This window comes from Scyliorhinus canicula, chromosome 21 (genome assembly GCF_902713615.1).
Source record: "Scyliorhinus canicula chromosome 21, sScyCan1.1, whole genome shotgun sequence".
Taxonomy (NCBI): Eukaryota; Metazoa; Chordata; class Chondrichthyes; order Carcharhiniformes; family Scyliorhinidae; genus Scyliorhinus; species Scyliorhinus canicula.
Genome location: NC_052166.1, coordinates 50,851,665 through 50,874,036, shown reverse-complemented (window position 1 = coordinate 50,874,036; position 22,372 = coordinate 50,851,665). Strand labels below are relative to the sequence as shown.

General features: G+C 41.6%; 1 protein-coding gene across 5 annotated transcripts; it reads right to left on the bottom strand.

Moving 5' to 3' along the window:
* Window positions 1–1,632: 1,632 nt before the first annotated feature.
* Window positions 1,633–22,066, bottom strand: zbtb43 (zinc finger and BTB domain containing 43). 5 transcript variants are annotated; one of them, XM_038781917.1, is made up of 3 exons: window positions 21,991–22,007; window positions 19,342–19,464; window positions 1,633–9,368 (listed from the first exon to the last, which is right to left on the bottom strand). In XM_038781917.1, the coding sequence occupies exons 2-3, from the start codon at window positions 19,342–19,344 to the stop codon at window positions 7,935–7,937; spliced, it is 1,437 nt and encodes a 478-aa protein (XP_038637845.1). In that variant the 5' UTR covers window positions 19,345–19,464; window positions 21,991–22,007; the 3' UTR covers window positions 1,633–7,934. The 5 variants fall into 5 exon arrangements, with proteins under 5 accessions (XP_038637845.1, XP_038637847.1, XP_038637846.1 ...); XM_038781919.1 differs by having other exon boundaries at window positions 19,308–19,464; window positions 21,991–22,005; XM_038781918.1 differs by lacking the exon at window positions 19,342–19,464 and having other exon boundaries at window positions 21,991–22,066.
* Window positions 22,067–22,372: the final 306 nt, after the last annotated feature.

The following is a 22,372-nucleotide window of genomic DNA, read 5'->3' as shown; positions in this document are numbered from 1 at the left end:
CCAACAACCAGTCCTGCCCCTGTGAAATCCATGTCTCCGTAATGGCCACATCATCATAGTTCCAAGTACTGATCCACGCTCTAAGTTCATCTCCCTTATTCCTAACATTCCTTGCATTGAAAAAGACACACTTTAATCCATTCCACTGAGTGCAACTTTGCCCTATCAACTGTCTATCCTTTCTCATAGGCTCGCTGCATACTATTTCTACCTGTTCAACAGCTGCTCTATCCTCTGATCCATAGCTCTGGTTCCCATTTCCCTGCCAAACTAGTTTAAACACTCCCGAAGAGTTCTAGCAAACCTCCCACCCAGGATATTGGTGCCCCTCCAGTTTAGGTGCAATCCGTCCTTCATGTACAGGTCCCACCTTCCCCAGAAGATATCCCAATGATCCACATATCTAAAGCCTTCCCTCCTGCACCAGCCCTGTAGCCACATGTTCAGCTGCACTCGCTCTCTATTCCTTGCCTCACTTGCACGTGGCACCGGTAGCAATCCTGAGATCACTACTCTGCCTGTCCTGCTCTTTAGCTTCCAACCAAACTCCCTAAAATCACTTTTTAGATCCTCATCTCTTTTCTTAGCTATGTCGTTGGTGCATATGTGCACCACGACTTCTGGTTGCTCCCCCTCCCCCTCAAGAATCCTGTAGACTCGATCCAAGATATCCCTGGCCCTGGCACCCGGGAGCCAAGGTACCTTCCGGGAGTCTCGTTTGCAACCACAGAACCTCCTATCCGTTCCCCTAACCATTGAGTCTCCTATCATTATTGCTTTTCTATTCTCCCCCCTTCCCTTCTGAGCCACAGAGCCAGACTCAGTGCCAGAGACCTGGCCGCTAGGGCCTTACCCCGGTAGGTCATCCCCCCCAACATCATCCAAAACGGTATACTTGTTTTGAAGGGGAATGACCATGAGGGATCCCTGCACTGTCTGCCCGTTCCTTTTCCTTCCCCTAACTGTAACCCAGTCACTCTTGTCCTGCACTTTGGGTGTGGCTACCTCCAATTAAGGGGCAGTTTAGCATGGCCAATCCACCTACCCTGGGTTGTGGGGGTGAGAACCACGCAGACACGGGGAGAATGTGCAAACTCCACACGGACAGTGACCCGGGGTCGGGATCGAACCCGGGTCCTTGGCGCCGTGCGACAGCAGTGTTAATGGACAGATGTTATATGCAGATAACGATCTTGTACGCAGATATTTTTAAAACTAAATTTAGAGTGCCCAATTCATTTTTTCCAATTAAGGGGCAATTTTAGCGTGGCTAATCCACCTAGCCTGCACATCTTTGGGTTGTGTGGGCGAAACCCACGCAAGTACGGGGAGAATGTGCAAACTCCACACAGTGACCCAGAGCCGGGATCGAACCTGGGACCTCAGCGCCGTGAGGTAACAGGGCCCATTGCGCCACCGTGCTGCCCACGACAGATGTTATACAGCAAGATGGACAGAAGGCATGCAGACTTATTTCAAGATTATAATAAAAGTAACCATTGCTATTTATGCATTTAATATTTGTGTAATCTCACCACAAACTCAAACAAAAGAAAATCAACTTTAAGTGCCTCCCATTATGTGCAAGGAGTCTGACTGTTTTGGAAAAAAATGAACAAACCAGCAAGCAAATTATCTGAGTCAGTTTACATTTATTTTACTATATGTAGTTATACAAACAGTCACAGTTTTCTTCTATGAGAAGAAGTTAATACCCACAGCATTGGCAATTGAAATAAACAATCCATATACTGTATACTTGTTAGAATGGAAAGAGTAGTTTAAATCACAAAAAGAAAAAAATAGATTCACATAATAGCTGACATTACTGTGGTTAGTTTCAGTGTAAATTCACATTGACAGCACTTTTTAAATAACATTGGACAAAACATGAACACTGGTGATTTAACAGTTAATAAACAACTTTGATATCAATTGTTCAGAAAGCTAGTGATCATTTATATTCAAAAACCTAACCCGCATAGGTTAAACTAACATAGAAAATCATGTAGTGGTGACCCACTTGATTTTTAAACCGGAGTAGAACACAATATCAATTTGATATGTCTTTTTGAACATTTTCTGACACATACTAAAACTGGAGAACAGCAACATTCCAAAAAAATTGCAATCTTTGCTACACTATTTGCTAGGAAGGTCAAATGACAAGATGTCTTTTCATGTCAAAATTTCCTGAATACATAGCTTCTTTATGCTTTTTGCAATTGGCTTAAATTATGTAATTAGAAATCTCATTGCTAAAAATTTTGAATTTTTGTCTTCCAAAGGAAGTTCATTAGCTGAAGACTTTGCTTTATCTGACAAAATAGGCTATTCAAAAGCAAAATATTAACTTAATCCTCAGCTTCTATAACATGTACCAAATTAGTAGCGTCATTTCTAATTCACACGTAGAAGAAAACCATCAAGGAAATAAAGCACTTTGAAGGCCGATTACATAAACATTACTAATTCATTAACATGGATGCTACAGAAAGCAAAAAATATATATATTTCTTTGTTCATCGTACTGCTTGGATTATGTAAGATTCACACTCTTGTTATTTGAACTTTGAAGTCAAACAAAAAATGCCAATTATTTATTCAGGTTGAGGCTGTGTGTATTTACATTTTGTACCAGCTAATCAAAATAAAGAATCAGGACCTATAACGAAAGGTGCATTTGTGAAACAAATAGCCTAATTTACCACCTTCTATTCAGTCTCTATTGTTTTGTGATATATTCTTACACATAGCACAGTACTCAGGAAACAAACACACAACAGTATGTTCTGAGCTTATTTCTCTACATAGTACCTTGATTAGGCATCATGGTTTATTCCCTTAGTCATTCATAATGACCCAAGCCCAGCACCAGAAATGTGCATGGCACTGTTCGTGGATATCTGAACTCACGACATTCAAAGCTTAGCTGTGTTGACACATAAATAACAATACTTTAACACAATGGGAAACCTGACAAACTAGTGATGTGCAATAGAGAGGAACTCATTAAATTCACTGGAATTCCACTTGGCATCAAAAACCGATAGTAAATACCATTTCACACAACCTAAATTTGTTGTAGCTAGCACTTGAAACTTTTACATCTGATATTTGGTAGCATTAAAATTTAACATACAGTATAGTTTTATAGAATAGGCTTTACATAGACAAGATATCTGTTGGAAACTCGCTGTATGGAGTTACACTGAATATTTATCACAGAAAAGGTCACATTTTTGAAGTGACAGTAATATGAGAATGTCCCTCAAAGATGAGCATGTCATTATTGCCAGAACTACTGCATTTCACCATCATGATGCTTCAAATTATGTTTTATACATTTCTGCAATATAAATTCTTTTGTTAGCATCTGGTGAATTATGCCTCAAAAAACAATGACTGATTTAATGTTTCATTTCATTATATATAAAAAGTCTAAAATCAATTTATATTATTCTATATAATAAACTATCAACTTTAAAAATCTGATAAACTAAAACTCTGTAATCTAATAAAATAATCAGTGCACATTTACTTAATACCTTTAAAACATTTAATTTTAGATTATTTCAAAAAACATGAAAATGGTTAATAATGGGAAATGATGAGAGTAGTTGTGGATTTTAAATACTGATTTTAAGGGCTGTTACAAAGTTTTAGCTGAAATATAGTCACTCGTATTGTTCCATGTTACATTATAGTACTTCCAAACCAGTTTCTTTCAATATTATTTGTTATACTGCACACAGGTATTGCTCCATTAATATATCCCTTGTGATGACGTCAATGGCACTTGAGAAAGCCACCACGGGATGGTAGCATATTGTGAGCAGTGATCCGAAACAATTTTTCTTGCTGAATAGGGAATATGTGGCTGTATGGGAGAGAGATAAGGAATCAAGTTGCAATCCTGCTCTCGTGAAAAACCTTCAGAAGATGGTGGAAATGAACAGACCATAAATCAAACAAGAATTATATCCTAAATTAGACAAGTAGACACTTTGTGTCTAAGACAGCTTTGTGCAATTAGGCGCAGGTTACCATAATGAAGGACACGCTGTTCATTTCAAAACAGTTTAGTTACTTGTGATACATCCATAAAGTTTCAAATGTGGAGCAGGATCTGGAGCATTGTCTACAGGTGCTAGATTGCTCAGGCAAAATGACTGCTAATATCCTACTTCTCTACTCTTGCTGTACTTATTACAATTTACTCTGTGGAGACAGCATATTGCAACATAGGAGGTACTGGGACTACTTAATAAATATGCAAAATTTATATAAAGTCAAGTTAGTACTTTCTCACAATCAAGACAATCTGCTGGAATTTTACTGTGTAATAGCGAGTGAGTGATTATAAAAATAGGTTTGAACAGGTCGACTGTAAACCTGTTTAAAATAAGGGAATTCAGTCTCACGATTTTACAAATCACTTAGTTGTACACCGCTGACACCAAATATCTAGTAACCTTTAAGACTGTAATCTTTAATATGGCACTTTTTAGATGACTACTAGATTCAGTTATTATTCACAAGTGGACTATTAAAATAAATGAATCAACTACAAATAGTCAATCTTTGCTCTGCAAGTTGACAGGGGTTGATTATTTTTAATACTGGTATAGGGGTATAAAATGTCTTGGACATTTTGTTCTTAAGAGTTCTATTTTCAAGGAGTTAAGTCATGCAGGTTTGTGAGATTCTTACACTGGATTAGAGGGAGTCAAATAAATTCAAATAAAGTTGGCAGGCCTGTAGCTCATTATGGTGTACCCTTTGCTTTATTCCAGATTACTAGTTACCAGAAAGGATGTATAATGGAAATCGCAAAGATTAAAAAATACTTCAGCCTCTCTCTCTCTAATTGTCAAGGCACAAACAGTTCCTTTCTCCCTCACTCCAGTTTCCATCCATCAAGGTGTGCGAAACATTTTGATAAATTTGCTGGTACTGGAAAATATATCAATGGCAGACGTAGCACATTCTCATCACTAATCGTTTACTTGATCCCTATGTATGTACTTAAAGAAATCTACTTTTAAAAGTATCAACATCCTGAGGCTGAAAGGCAGCCCATAAATTTAACACAATGGAGCACATTTTAAATAAAACTGGCATTACGGATTGGTCACCCATTAGAGAAACCACCCAATTTTCATATCCACTGAAATTAATGCATGTAAATGTCAGGTGCTTTCTCCACTGGACTGCCAATTTAAGCCTAGTTTAAAATCTATCACAAGTTAAAATTTACACCATGTAACTATTTCACCTTCAAGTACACATTTGCTTATGTTAAATGTGACTAACTACGGATTATTATTTTTTTAAAAAGCAAATCAGTTTAGATTTTTAATAATGGGCAGGAACCAATTATAGGTATACATGTTCATCCCTCTTAAGGCACACTCTAGCCTAAAGTTACCAAGACCACCAAATTGTATTAAAATATTCCTCAACGTTGAGCTGTCTAAAATGATGCAACTGTTAAGCTTGCTACTGCTTGTCCAGCTAGATTGATGTTAGCCAGCCCCAGTGAAACACGGGCCCATTCACATCAACAGAAACATTCTGAAGTACACCTGACCTTTCAAGCTCAGATATCAGATTGCCATCTGGTTCCAAATTCCCATCGAAGGGGGTCTCATTTTGGAGCTAAACAACCTGGAGCAACGAATGTTTCCCAAACCTTTTTCCGAATGGGACCCCATTTTAACGTGTCAGACTTCATGCAAACCAAGAGTGAAAACCTGGGGGCTATGAGAGTTGTTGGCAGCTGATTTTTAATGCAATAGGAACAGTGTAATTGGATCCTGATTATTATATATTTTTTTCTTTTTAAAAATAAATTTAGAGTACCCAATTCATTTTTTCCAATTAAGGGGCAATTTAGTGTGGCCAATACATGTACCCTGCACATCTTTGGGTTGTGGGGGTGAAACCCACGCAAACACGGGGAGAATGTGCAAACTCCACACAGACAGTGACCCAGAGCCGGGATCGAACCTGGGACCTCAGCGCCGTGATGCATCAGGGCTAAGCCACTGCGCCACCGTGCTGCCTCTGATTATTACATTAACAGTAGGACTCTGAGCAGTGATGTAAAAGGATCCTCATTATTGATGCAACAGGATTCTGATTATTAATGTAATAGAATCCTGATTATTAATATATTGTGATCCCAATTATTGATGCAGGATGATCCTAATTATTGAAGAGACAGTCTTTTGACAAAACAAAACTGCACCCACCTTTTTACAGGCTTCTTTTGCAGCAGCAATCAGGCGTCAGAGGCCATGACCACCAAAAATAATAAATTATTTAAAAGGGCTTTGATACAATTTACATTAATCACATCACATCAGAATCAAGGTGGATTACAGCGAAACTATTGCTTCAATTGTTGCAAATTAACAATTCAACCGTTTGCGGCCTTTCTTTAAAAAAAAAAGGGGTAGACTAAAAGTCCCCAAGCTCCCTTTAGTCCTATTGTCTAACAACAATAATGAAAAATTAGAATGGGTGTGTATTATTCAAGTATTTTACTTATAGGAGGACAACACTGGACATTCTCAAGAAAACAATTAACTGCAGATAATTCCTATGCACAATTTCAAACTATTAAAATTCTATCAATGGGACCATAAAGCTGCTCCAATGAAAGCTGAAGGTTTTGGAGTTGCTAGAAAGGAATTTTCTGTCTTATTAGTTTCTCCCAAAAGCGTTGTCTTATTATTGTGTCATGGTTTCAAGTCCAATGGTCTGTTATGAGCAATGTTCTGTTAAAGGGAATCTTTTACTTATCCAATAATTAATTATTTAAATTAGCAATAAGACTGACTTATAACTCAATCGTTATCTAATACTTGTTCTCAACATTTACCCTGCTCAAGATAAAATAACTGCGAATATATACAGTATGTAAATTAATAAAATACGATCGGTCAACTACCTTTGTTATTCTCAACTTGCTGCACATTTAGTTATTCAAAGCCAGTATCAACTGAGACTAATGTAGCACGTACTGCAAAGCTACCAAGAAAATATTCCAATTTTACTCAAAAAATTTCCTGAACGGTTGTTTTCATCATCCAACATCTCAAATAAAAAATCTGTCTGAAAGATTTCAGAAGTTTGAATGGCTGTTGTATTTTGCATTTCTGTGCCTTTTGCAAACTGACCTGTAGCTTATTTATATAAAAAAACATTTGGAACCAATTAACACCAAAGGTCTGAACTAACTGTTAATCCTCAAGACCCAGATATATTGTTTTGAGAATCAAACTCAAGAACACAGCAATTTAAATGAAATTGCCACTAAAGTGCCCTTTTCAGCCTATGAGGAGAAAAATCATAGAATGGTTACAACACAGAAGCAGGCCATTTGACTTGTGTTCGTGCTGGCTCTCTGCAAGATCAAAATGATTGTAGTTGATTTTCACTTTTGGTTTTCATGCAAGTGATTAAACTGCTACCTCAAAACTCTGTTACACAGAACTGTCTTTGCGAGTTGAACAGCATTTCTACACATAGCACTCCCAATCTAAAGTCAACAGTATTGATGTGCAATTGGGCGTACAACACATTAGCAAAATACCATTCAAAATCTATTCTTGGGTTTTGCTTTACCTTCTTTCCATTAATTTAAATATATTTGTAAGGCTCAACTCTTCATTCCTGTTCACCAAGAGTCACATATATAATTGTGCAATATTTAAGTGTAACACTACTAGAAATTGATTTTGGTTAAATAAGTGCTGTCATGGCAACAACACATCTCTAACAGACTGCCAGGCTGTCACTATTGAGACTGCTGATTTTCTACTGGATATGAGAACACCAATGGATGAGTCAAAAGCACTTAAAACATCTTCACTACATCAAGTACCATATATAATTTCACTGAGCCAGTTGGCCCAGAAGATCTGTCAGCGGACATCAGGTATCTGATACAGCTTAGTGCATGACGTCACATGACGATGGAAACTGTCTCGCCACATGAATTTCTTACCGCAAATGTGGCACTCATACGGTTTAATGCCAGTGTGAATCTTCATGTGGCCGACAAGATGGTGCTTCATTTTAAATTTCTTACCACAAACGCCACAGCCGTAAGGCCGAAGACCAAGATGCATGCTCATATGCCGATCTCGCTGACTCTTGTGTGTAAAGTTTTTGCCACATTGGCAAGGATAAAGTTTGTAAACAACAGCTGTGAAGCCAGATTGAGTGGTCTTTTCGCTAACACCCGTTCCTAATTCAGGTTCAATGCCATACCCTGGCAACCGATTCACCTGCATTTCAGCAGCTGTTAAAGGGTCCTGATGATGCCCAGTGACATTTAGATCTCCTCGATCAGCTGAAAATTCATCCAATGATGAACCATAGTAATCGGCCTGTTCATTGTAAGAACTATGCTCACGACCTTCTTTAAATATCTCCTGGGTTTTGGCAGCAACAATATTAAAGCTGTCATCAATGCTAGAAGATTGTATTACTGGTTCAGCCTGAGTAATATTTTCTGATTCAGAAACAGGTTGCTCTTCAGCAGTAGGGTGAATCGTTCCGTCACCATAATCTTGTTCAAATTTTTCCTGTTTCACATACACCCACCGTTTGTGAGGCGTTATACGAGGTTGATTATAGATCGGCCTGCTGTATGGGTACTCTGCTGTATCACTTGCTCCTTCCTCACCATCCTGGCTGTTCATTTCCGTACTTAAATGATCATGTTCCCCGGACGAATTACTAGGAAGGTTGTCATGATCCATTAATTGGGGCGGCGACATGTCATCCTCTTTGTCTTCACCATTTTCCTCAGCCTTTGAATCCCCGGTCACAGTTCTATGAAACTCAGGTTGCCCCATAGCTCCAACCTCTGAAGGTTCTACTGAACCATTAAAATTGCTGCTGCTGGGTGACTGATGGTCATTCAAGTGATTAGTCTTCTGAAAATGAACTGCTGGATGCACTTTTAATAGCTCTGTACATTTATCTACAACATGCCACATTTGAAGAAAGCTTGCCACTGTTAAGTAACTGACAATGTCAGTGGCTGGCAGCACAAGTTTCCCCGTGTAGCAGAACAATAAAACATTTTCAAATGCCTTTGGATTCATTACGTCAGGTAAAAGGATTCGATTACTATTCTTCAGTAGTACCTGATCACAAAAATAAGGTGAAGTGGCTGCGAGGACAGCCCTATGGGCCCTGAATAAATGGCCTTGAACTTGAATAGCAATGTCGCATAACTGTCCCTCTTGACGCTGTTGGTTTAACTTCTGTAGTAGAGTATTCGTAAAATTTGGGAACTCCACATGAAAATAATTAGTTGCTAGATCCATCGTGGAGGAAAGCATGTACTGTTCAAAACATAAGATAATAAATATGTTAAAATGATTTTGGAAAATGCTAAATGTAATGCTGATAATTAAAAGATCATTCTGAAAAATGTATTCCTCTCTCCTCAGAAACTATTTGTTTAAATATACTATTTGCTCGCTAGCTGAAGTTTAGAAATAAAATCGAAGATCATTAGAAGCACAGATCAAATCCAAGTGTCTACAATTCAAATCTTTCCTGAGCTTTGAAAACCATATTTGTGTTTACTTCCTCTCATGGCAAAATTCTATAGTGATAGGTGAAGGGGTAAAGGACTCCATGTGGGAAGGACGGCAGGGAGCATGGTGGCACAATGGTTGGCACTGCTGCCTCACAGCGCCAGGGACCCAGCCTTGGGTGACTCTCTGTGTGGAGTTTGCACGTTTTCCCAGTGTTTGCGTGGGTTTTCTCTGGATGCTTCGGTTTCCTCCCACAGTCCAAAAATTTGCAGATTAGGTGGATTAGCCATGATCTGTGTTACGGGGATGGGCAGTGGAGTGGGCCTATGTAGAGTGTTCTTTCGGAGGGTCAGTGCAGACTCGATGGGCCAAATGGCCTTCCTCTGCACTGTAGGGATTCCATGAAAATAGCAGAAATAAATTATATAATGCACTTTAATAATGAAAATATATGTAATTATAATTCATTTTTAGAAATAAAGACAACAGTACTTAACAGGGAAACTCTTTAACAAATGGAAAGATTTAGGATCTGACTGCATACACATTGTAAAACCATAATTATAAACCACATTCCCATCTTACAAAGGCTTCTCCTCATGTTCATATTGCCATGCAACTTACAGTAATCACAGAATACTAAAGTGCAGAAGAGGCCCTGCGACCCATCGAGTCGGCACCGATGCATGAAAGGCCCTCACCTGCTCACCGAATCCCACTTGCCAGCACTTGGCATTGAATGTTATGGCATGCCAAGTACTCATCCAGGTACTTTTTTAAAGGATGAGAGGCAACTCGCCTCTACCACCCTCCCAGGCAGTGTACTCCAGACCGTCACCACTCTCTGGGTAAAAATGTTTTTCCTCAAATCCCGCCTAAACCTCCCACCCTTCACTTTGAACTTGTGTCCCCTCGTAACTGACCCTTCAACTAAAGGAAACAGCTACTCCCTATCCACCCTGTTCAGGCCCCTCATAACCTCAATTGGGTTACCCCTCAGTCGTCTCTGCTCCAGAGAAAACAACACAAGCCAATCCAACCTCTGTTTATAGCTTAAATATTCCATCCCAGGCAACTTTTTGGTGAATCTTCTCTCCAGTGCAATTACATCCTTCCAGTAATGTGGCGACCAGAATTGCACATAGTACTCCAGCTGTGTCCTCACCAAAGTTCGATACAGCTCAATCACGACCTCCCTGCTTTTGTAGTCTATGTCCCAATTGATAAAAGTGTGTGTCCTATATGCTTTTTTCACCACCCTATTAACCTGCCTTCTGCCTTCAGAGATCTATGGACAAACACGCCAAGGTCTCTTTGTTCCTTGGAACCTCCGTGTCAGACCTTTCATAATATACTTCTTTGTTAAATTACTCCTTCCAAAGTTTACCACCTCACACTTTTCAGGGTTAATCCCTAGGTTCAAAGGTAAAAAGCGAGATGAGTAGAAAGCTGCGTCTGATTGAAGTAATCATTTCTATTTGCTTGTTTTTAGTTTTTAAAATCAGAGTGGTTCATAATTAGAAATTGGGAGCACTAACTATCATGAACTTTATAGCACTTATATATTTGTCGACAACAATCAATTTAACAATCAATTATATAAAACTGAAACCGGGTTGAACAAACCTGTGCTCAGATAATTAATCTTTAAATAAGGATCTCACCTCGATTTGTTTCATCCCACTCATGCAGGATTATGCATATGTATGTCATGAACACTACTTTCCACTTCAAAATGCTTTCCCCAATTAATTATTTTTCAATGCAGATTTTACTTTCACATTTCTTATGCATTTTCTTGGCCAGCATGAGAATTGACAGTCCAACATATAAAGGTTGGCAGAGATCCAATCCTGCCCAATCCAAAAGAATATTTTCATGTAATTTGCTTGTAGGTACTTTCCACTCAAGATATTACAACAAATCATTCAAATGTTTATGCAAAATTATTATATATGCTTTCTTATGGACTGTTAGGCAGATAAACCAGTAAGGAACCAATCCATGTGAGGTGAAATCTGATGGTGTAGAACTGGAATTAAAACACTGGTTTAAATTTTGAGCTGCAATAATGCACTAATTTCGAAGATAAATTTCAACTCTGCACTATCCAAATGCTCACACGCGTGAACATGCACATTAATGCTCAGAGTGATAGTTCATTACACCTCTACTGCAGGGTTCCAGTTTTTCATTAGCTGGCTGACAGCCTCAATGTAGCTGTCATTTAGTGCAGAGCAGATGTTTGAGTTTAGGCATTCACAACATTTATTTTTCAATTTTAAATGGTACAGATTGAAATTCTCATTTCCAGAATTGATCTATGCTGAATATATTTAGAATGATTTCATCTTTCTCAATATTTTTCATTTATTGATATTGGTTCGATGGCACAAAAGACAGTAAACTTGAAATGGTCCCGTTTATAGCCCCCACACCCCAAAAGACATTATTTTTCCTATGACACTCTGGTCCACTCTTCCTCACCGCCAACCTTTCCCTATCCTCAGCATCTTCACATTCATCTGCAGAAGTTGCAATCTCTGCTCTTTCACTTCCTCCCTTCCCACTGTTCAGGGCCTCGAACATTCCCGCTGGATGAAATAGTGATTTACCCGTACAGCATATTATATTGCATTTCGTACTTATGGTGTTCAGTAGTCTCCTGTACACTGGGGATACAAAATGCAGATTGGGTTATAACTTTGCTGAACACCTCCATTCAGTCTATTTTTCTGGCCCAGAGCTTCTGGCCACTGGTCACTAATTCTCCAACCCACTCCACTCTGGCATCTCTGTTCTTGAGTTCCTGACCATGCTAATGAAGCTAAATACAAGTTTCAGGGATCATTCCACATTTATCTAATTAGCATGCTGTAGGTTTACAATTTCGGAGCATTTGAACAGCAAGCAGGTGCTGCTCGTGGGGAATGGCTTAACAAAGGTCACCAGGAGTGGAGAATGTTTGGGTTGGTGTTTGGGGTAGGGATCTGCTGTCAATACATGGTTGAAGGAATGGTTCACACTCCTGGTATCGAGCTGCATTTTTCAGTCATGTTCCTGGGCCATTGCAACCAGATTTTGCAAAATTTTCTGTGCTTCCCTACCCCTCTGATATTCAATTATAACCATTTATATTTTATGTGGATTCATCTTTGGTTTCTCAACTTGTTCCATTATATCCACCCTTTTGCCATTTGATAACTTCTGTCCTCCACCTCATCACAGATAAACCCCCCCTCCCCCCCCCCCCCCCCAGTTCCTTCCCTGTGCCCAACCTCTCCTCCAACTTTTCTCCAGCTCTGTACTTGCTTGAGGGTAAACTGACCTGAAATATTAACTCTCCATAGACTCTTTCACTCTCCATAGAGATGCTACCCGAGTTGCTGAGTATTTCCAACATTTTGTTTTAATTAAAAATTATTTGCTTTCATCCAGCTGACCCAAAATAGAATTACTCACTTCACTTTATCACCATTATTCAATGTTTTAATACCTATGGTGTTTTAATACCAATGGATGGTCTCTGAACTCTTTAGATTTTCAGTAGCTCCTAGTGACATACATTTTGAATAGCTGAGTCAAATATCAGTTCTGAGTGGCAGCACAGTGGCAAGCAGTCCTGCCTGACGGCTCTGGGTCACTGTCCATGTCGAGTTTGCACTTTCTCCCCGTGTTTGCATGGGTTTCGCCCCTACAACTCAAAGATGAGCAGGATAGGTGGATTGGCCACACTAAATTGCCCCTTAATTGGAAAAAAATGAATTGAATACTCTAAATTAAAAATAAAAATCAGTTCTGATTCAATTTTCAATGTCTATGAAGGATTTTTATTACCATTCCTGTAATGAACTCCAATTGACTTTATTGGTTGGCCAATTGGAGTATGAGCTCCCTCAATGATAGCTCATTGAGTGGGCCCATATAAGCACCTGTGTAGGCTTTGTGAGCCAGTCTTAAGTTGACTGGACTGCTAGCAGCACTGTTTGTAGCTGCTCCTGTAATATCGTTATTGTAAATAAATATTGGTGTGGTGACGGAACTCCTGCCTCCTGTGGATTACTACAGTGGCGACGAGGTAAACTAAGAATTTTGCGGAGACCAGCTGCCGCACTCGGAGGGTAAGCCTTGCCATTTTAAAAATGCCGTTTTTTGGGAGGTTAGAGGCATTCGACCCGGCTATTGAGGACTGGTCCCAGTATGTGGAGAGAATGTGTTACTTCTTCCGGGCAAATGATATACTGACGGGCGAAAGGAGACGGCTTATCCTGCTGTCGACGTGCGGACCCTCAGCTTTTGCCATTATACGTAGTCTGACTTATCCCGATGCGCCGGACACGAAAACTTTCCAAGAAGTAACGGAATTGGTGAAAGAGCACTACGACCCAAAACCACCCCTCATTTTGCGTAGTTACAGATTCTACACAGCGAAGCGAGAAGACAGGGAGTCAGTCACAAATTTCTTGACCCGCCTAAGAAGGCTGGCGGAAAAATGTGAGTTCGGCCAGACGCTAAATGAAATGCTTCGGGACCGGTTAGTGTGTCGTATAAAAGAGCTCACAATACAGAAACGCCTGTTGGCGGAAACGGAGCTAGACTGCAGGCAGGCGTTACAGCTCGCACTGTCCCTAGAAAAGGCAGCAAGTGGGGCGCAGGAACTACAGGGCACGCCAATGGTGGTAGAAACCTGTGAGCGGGACTACCACAACGGGTCCTACTACCAGATAGCCGCTCTCAGGAAAAGCCTGAGGAATAGAGGGAAAAAGGAAAACCCCAGAACTGCCCCCAAGTCTGCCAGGACTAACTGGAGACAGAGGGAAGTACCGGCTGAGGCTCCCCCAACAGAGAAGGACCGTTTCTGGCACCAGACAGAGTGAGGTAACAGCGACAGAAACCCTAGAAGGAGGTGGCAAAAGAGGAATAGCAGGTGGGGACGCAGGGAAGTACACAACCTAGACGCCCCATCCTCCTCCGAAGGGGAACAATTATATAATATTGCAATGAACAAAGCAGAACCCATTAAGATTACCCCACGGGTGAACGGGCGGCCGACAATAATGGAAATAGACACGGGTGCGGCCGTATCAGTAATGGGAGTGGCAGCATTTAGAAAAATCAAAGATGGACTCCAGCCACTAACCCTAACAAAATCATCGACGAAACTTAAAACCTACACGGGGGAACCCCTGGAAGTTCTAGGCACGACTCATGTACCTGTGGAATATGAGAAACAATTTCTCAGATTACCGTTGACGATAGTAGAGGGCTCCGGACCGAACTTAATTGGACGAAACTGGCTGAAAGGCCTAAAATTAGATTGGATGAAAATTTTCCAGAGTGGAAGCGGGCAGTTGAGTGGAGTACTCCCGGAGGTCTTCCAGGAAGGTTTGGGGGAAATCATAGGCGCCAAAGCAACTTTGCACGTGGACCCATAAGCCCTTCCGAAATTTTGTAAGGCCAGGCCGGTACCTTTTGCATTAAGGAAGAAAGTAGATGATGAAATAGAAAGGTTAGGGCGCGACGGCATTATCAGACCAGTACAGTTCTCGGAATGGGCAGCGCCGGTAGTACCAATTTTGAAGCCAGACGGCTCGATACGTCTCTGTGGAGATTTCAAACAGACGGTAAACAAATACGCACTGCTGGACAAATATCCAATCCCGAAAATAGACTACCTATATGCCAAATTGGCAGATGGGCTTTTGTTCACGAAACTGGACATGAGCCACGCCTACCTGCAGTTAAAACTGGACAAGGACTCCCAGAGGTTCGCTACGATCAACACCCTGAAGGGCCTTTTTCGTTATACTAGGCTACCTTTCGGAGTGTCATCAGCCTGCGCTATATTCGAACGTACGATGGAAAATATTCTGCAGGAACTACCGCAGGGGGCGATTTATTTGGACGATGTCTTAATCATGGGTAGGACAAACAGGGAACACTTGAGGAACCTGGAGGAAGTGCTCAGGCGTTTCGCAAAGGCAGGCGTACGGCTAAAAAGGGAAAAATGTGTTTTTCTGGCCCCACAAGTGACGTACCTGGGATATAAAGTAGACGAGTCAGGCTTACACCCACTAGAAGACAGAGTAAGGGCAATAAAAGAAGCCCCAGTTCCCACCACGGTCCAGGAGTTACGATCATTTCTAGGGTTGGTAACCTATTATGGAAAATTTATTGAAAATAGGGCGTCCATCCTAGAACCTCTCCACCAGCTACTAAAAAAGGGGCAAGAATGGAAATGGTCCGCCCGCCAAAACCGAGCATCTAGGGACATTAAGGAACAGCTGTCATCCGAAAATGTCCTAGAGCATTATGACCCAAGGAAGGAGTTGGTGGTCACTTGTGATGCATCCCCCTACGGGGTAGGAGCCGTCTTAGCCCATAAAGGAAGGAATGGGGAAGAACGGCCAATAGCCTACGCTTCGAGGACCTTGGCGATGGCTGAGAGGAAGTACCCCCAAATCGAGAAGGAAGGACTGGCGGTGATATTCGCAGTAAAAAAATTTCACCAGTATCTGTACGGGCGGAAATTCACCATAGTGACGGACCATAAGCCGTTATTAGGGTTATTAAAAGAAGACAAGTCAATAGCCCCGATTGCATCAGCTAGAATCCAACGCTGGGCATTGCTACTGGCGGCGTATAGATACGTTCTGGAGCACAGACCGGGAACGCAAGTAGCAAATGCAGATGCTTTGAGCAGACTTCCCCTCCCGGACACTCCGCCGCAACTACCAAAAGTAGAGGAGACAGTAATGACTCTAAATGTTTTTGGACACCCTACTAGTAGACGCACAACATATTCGGTTGTGGACGCAAAAAGACCCAGTTTTAGCCAAGATGAAGCATTTACTGCTAACAGGGGAACTGGAAAGACCAGTGGAGCCCCAGATGCACCCATACTGGAGCAGAAGGGACCAAATGACCGTAGAAGACGGTATCCTATTATGGGGAGCCCGGGTAATAGACCCAGCTCAGGGCCGTCAGGCAATCTTAACTGAGTTACATCACGGACACCCAGGGGTGTCTAAAATGAAGATGCTAGCTCAAAGCTACGTTTGGTGGCCAGGTTTGGACACAGACATAGCAGCCTTGGTACGTCGGTGCCAGGAGTGCCAACAGGGGCAAAGAGTGCCACCAGCGGCGCCATTGCACCTGTGGGAATGGCCAGGCAGACCATGGACCCGCCTGCATATTGACCACGCCGGCCCTTTCATGGGCTCAATGTTTTTGGTGATAGTGGACGCCCACTCCAAATGGTTGGACGTCCACCGGGTAAACACGGCAAGCACAGCATCGACAATTGAAAAGCTCAGGGCCTCGTTTGCAACACATGGACTTCCGGAGGTATTGGTGTCGGACAACGGAACGGCATTCACAAGTGGGGAATTTGGAAAATTCCTGAAGGAAAACGGAGTCCGTCACATCAAAACGGCCCCTTACCATCCAGCGACCAACGGCCTGGCAGAGAGAGCGGTCCAGACACTTAAAGCAGGACTCAAGAAGCAGCCGGCAGCGTCAATGGACACAAAGCTCTCCCGCTGGCTGTTTGATTACAGGACCACACTGCATTCCACAACGGGCATACCGCCAGCTGAACTCATAATGGGAAGGTGGCTGCGAACGAGGCTGAGTCTCCTTTCCCCAAATTTAACGGGGAAAGTGGAGAAACAACAGGAGGCCCAACGAGGGGGCATGATAATACTCGGCAGCAGAGACATTTCCAAGTGGGGGCACCGGTTTGGGTCAAGAATTATGGGAATGGACCAACGTGGGTCAAAGGCACGGTAGAGTCCCAAACAGGGCCCATATCCTATGAGGTTTCAATAGGAGGTAAGGTGCTGAAGAAACACCTAGACCAAATAAGGGCAGCGGAACCACACCTGGAGGCATGCGAAGCAGGACCGCCTCAAGCTGGGATAGCCCAGACGAAAAGGATACCCACGCCCCAGCCCCGAGCAATTTCTCTAGACCCCGTCATCCAGTCGTCAGAATCGAGATGGACACGTTCGACGAGGCCGCCGCGACACCTCTCCCCAAGGAGGAAGAAGAACAACTTCCAAGGAGGTCGTCAAGGAAAAGACGGGCACCTATAAGGTACACCCCGCCCACTTCGGAGAACGACCCGGCAGACGACACAGAGGTGACGGACCCAGACATGAGGAGCAGGAAGCTCAGAGGAATGCCAGCTGGCAGGAATTCCACGGACCTTGGGGGGGGGGGGGGGGGGGGGGGGGGGGTAAATGAACTCCAATTGGCTTTATTGGTTGGCCAATTGGAATATGAGCTCCCTCAATGATAGCTCATTGAGGGGGCCCATATAAGCACCTGTGTAGGCTTTGTGAGCCAGTCTTAAGTTGACTGGACTGCTAGCAGCACTGTTTGTAGCTGCTCCTGTAATATCGTTATTGTAAATAAATATTGGTGTGGTGACGGAACTCCTGCCTCCCGTGGATTACTACAAATCCCAAACAGAAATGTGTTAATTTTTGTGTGATTCAAATAAATAGCACTTAACAAACTTCAAATTCAAATAATGTTTTTGAAAAGATTGGTGAAAGAGTGCCTTTTTGTAACTTTATCAATTTTAAATTCTCCATTGCAGAGGATGTTCCAAGTACTCTTTTGCACTTGTCAACAGAATACAACAAAAATCTAGATCTCCGACAAGCAATCAGAATCTCATGGATAGCTCTATCACCGTCAGGATCTTTCTGTTTTATTGATACTCCAGAAGGCCAGTGTTCCCCTGAACCTCTAATTTCTTCATTTATTATAAGCTCTAAATAAACTGTCCTATCCACTCACCCTTGGTTCTAAATGCTGATCTTCAACCCGACAACCGCATTGCACTTAATTCAAGAAACACTGTAAAGGATCCTGCTCAAACACTTTATTTTCAGAACCTGAAACTAGAACTCGCAGCTCAGTCCATCCATGCTGTATATAATCCTCAAGCTTGATGTCACCCTATGATTAATTTGTGGTCCTTCAAATTTTACTTTATTGGTTCACTTCACCTTGGTCTTTAAAAGATAAAACAACAGCTGTAACACAAATAATATGACTTTTTGATAATATATCATTTGTCATTTTAATTCAGTCAATTTCCTCATTTTAATTTGGCCGATTTCCCCATGTCCAAGTATCCCCTACAGACATGGTTTAGAGTACTGTAAACTGTTACATGTCAGCAGTGATAATAATATGAAATAATGTTTTACTGTTTAAAATGGAGACAGACAGTGGCTTTAAATAGCAAATCAATCCAAATAACTTAATGCTTGAGATGGCACAGAGCATCATGACAAGTTGTTTTGTGAAGCTGAGTAACAGTGCTGGTAAAGGAAACTGCATGTAGTTCACAAAATGTAAAAAATACTAAACACTGCCAACAATATGCCTCCATGTTCATCAAACAGTTCATCAAAATGCAAATCTCTTGAAGTACAATCAACCAGTACGGTGCATTTCTATTCAGATGATTCACCTCAATACTTTGTTAGGTTCTGCACCATCTCCAATCATTCCAGGACAAGGAATCTAAGCAGCGGAAAAATTCCACACAAATGCACTGAAACTTTATTTACACCAGCTAAGAACTGAATGCAAAATCTATCGGCTTATTGGATTTCCAACATTAAAACTGGACAATTTTAGCTAAACACATATGACAAACTTATTTTTTCTGAAATTGGCATCCTAGCAATTTGTTTTGATATATAATAAGCAAGAATTTACCAAGTTAGAACTGGAGTATAATTCAACTGTGTACCATTGTAAAACTGTATATCTGTTGATTGCAATGGATGGTGCAACCACATTGCGAGTACTCTGTACAGCTCTGCTTCCCACAGTACTGAAAGGATGATGAGAGCAAAGAGCGATTGCGGGGCGCCTGGAGGGTTTGAATGAGAGGGATTAATTGTGTAAATTAAGCATGTAATATCTGAGTTTAGGATTCTACAGAAAGAGATTAGGTAATATAGACCACAATGAGTAATTTCCCCATGTCCAAAAAGTAAAAGCAAAGGACACGACCTGAGCTTGAAAGAGAGTTAAATTAAAAACTGTGTGAGTAATTGGTCAATCAATGGAACAGATTCTGTAGAGATGGTGGAATAGTTAGTATTAAATTATTCAATCAATAATCAACAGATTTATTTCAGAAAATGACATTTTGTGATACAGTATATAAGTAATTAGAGGCAGGATCTGTAGTATTAAATTATTCAATCAATAATCAATAGATTTATTTCAGAAAATGACATTTTGTGATAGAGTATGTAAGTAATTAGAGATACAATCTGTAGTAAGTGTAGAATGCTTGGTAAGAAGGTAACTTTAGACCCACAGTTCTCAAAGATCTCCACCACTGGGGTTGTGTCATGTCTGGGTCTGTTGTAGTTTAAGCAATAGAGATTCACTGCTGTGATTAGTCACCAACTTCATTATTATTGTATCATATGATAACCAGAGTGATAGGAGGAGATCTAGGTGGATCATGGTCTTTAAAAAAAATCTCTTAAGTACTATGCTCCTATTCTTTGCTACCTTCAGAAGGTGTTGGTGGTGGGCTGTTCTGCCATAATGAACAAGACTATTTAGGGAACAAGAATTTACCATAATAATTAAGCAGAATATCAATATGATTTTTAAAAAATGCATTAGCTTTACAGTTAAGCTCTTCGGCTCAATTCACTTTTCAATAATTAAATTTCACTTGTCAACATACAAAAAACAACTTTCTAAATCTTTAGCTGGAAAGTTAAATGGGGTTTAAACTTAAAATATTAAGTTAAAGCAGATTTTTGGTTACGGTCACAAAAAATTGTTAGGCTGCAGTACTTGGAGAATGCAATCAAAATTCTATAATTAACATTCACAGCACTGTGGTGGTCTGTCCTAGTCCTGCTCTTCACTCTAAATGATTCAGTACTAATGATCAGAATATTACATCACAATTTCAGCTACATTACCTTTTGCTCTCAATTTACACAATGTAAAATGGACAAAGTTTCTTCTGTGTTAAGTGTAGAAAAATTGTAAATATTTTCTTTATATATTGAAATCTTTCACTAATTTGTTTTAAATAATAATCAAATCTACAACTGGGTAAGTCTGAAGACTGCTGTTGTGCCACCAAAAGGAGAAGTGACATAGCTTAACAGCACAGTGAGATGGATCATTATACAATATTTAGACACTTAATAAACATGATTAATAATTGACTGTAAATTGGTGGAAGTGTGATCTATGTGGAATATATAATGGATAAATTAATTAAGAACCACTCATCAATTAACATGTACTACATCCTCATGAAATAGGTAATCGAGAAGGCACTGTGAAAGTCAGCCATTTCGGAGATGACGAAATTTCCATTGCAAAACCTCCATAATCAAGATGAAAAAGAATTTGCTAAATATAATTCGAGGTGATTTCCAAGTAGGCGGTTCAAGTTTTGGAAAACAACCCTACTTCTAAGATTCAAATCTTTAGCTGCAAAATTATAACAAACAAACGTCCCCCATCCACCCCACTATTTTCAATTATCATTTATAGTTGGGGAAATTTGCGGAACGGGAATTGATTTGTTGGGCTTGTGGCTCGAAGATAACCAAATTATAAATCGGATGACAAATCAGTGTCAATCAATAAATTCTTGTTAATTCTCAAGAATTGCATTTTTAACAAATAAGGTTAACTGATTTTAAGTAGAAGACAGCAGGGCATGGAATTAATTGAACATTAACTTATTGGGTAGAGCAATATCCATCCCTTGTGAATTAGACGTTCTGAATTCTCCCTCAGTGTACCCAAATAGGTACCAGAGTGTGGCAATTTTCACAGTAATGTCATTCCAGTGTCAATGTAAGCCTACTTGCGACACAAATAAAAATGATTATTACTTTCTTTCTCCAGCCCAGGTTGGACTTCACTGGGAAATCAAGCCCCGCCCATTCCAGGCTGCAAGCCGCCCCCCTACCCAGCTCCACACCCGATTGGCCGGTCGCCCGTCAATCAGGCCGCCCCGCCCATCGTTGGCAGCAGGGTCGGAGAGCTCGAGCGCGCCGCCTGCCAATCATCGGGGCGGGGGGGGGGGCTCGGCCAATCACAGCAATGTGGCCCGCCCCCTCCTCCCTACACACACACACACACACCACACACCAGACGTCAACAACCGCCTCCCCCATCCCCTCTCGCGCGCGAGAGAGGCCTTCGCAACCTCACGTCAGCCGGGCCGAGGGAGGACAGGACAAAGCGGGGAGGCCCTGCCCGGCGACAAAGCAGAGCGGGGGGGGCGGGAGGAAATCAAAACAACAGCCCGCTCAACCAAGTTCACTGCCGCCGCCTTTATTGGTGGGAGCGCGCGTCCGAACGGGCAGTGAGCGGGCGCTGCCCGTCGCCGCCTCTCGCCTACCTGTCAGCTTCCCTTCACCTGAGAGTTCGCGTCGTCAGGGCCCAACCCCCACAGCTACGTCACACGCTCACGTGACCGCGGCCGCACGCAGCCTGGGTAAACAAACGGACGGGACGGAGCTCGCCGCGGGCAAACTGATTCCAGCCCACTCAGGGAGTCCTTCGTCTATCCTACCGCAATATCACCGATACGGTTTAATGACCAGCAAGCCAGCGCTAGGAATGACAAAGAATTTATTTCACAGGACATCAAGCCTTGTCCGCGGTACGAACGATTTACACTCCGCACCCTGCATGATGGTCCCTGCTAGGCCAGGCTTCCAGAATAATCTTTAATATTGCCGCAAATAGGCTAACATTAGCATGGCAATGAAGGTGCCCAC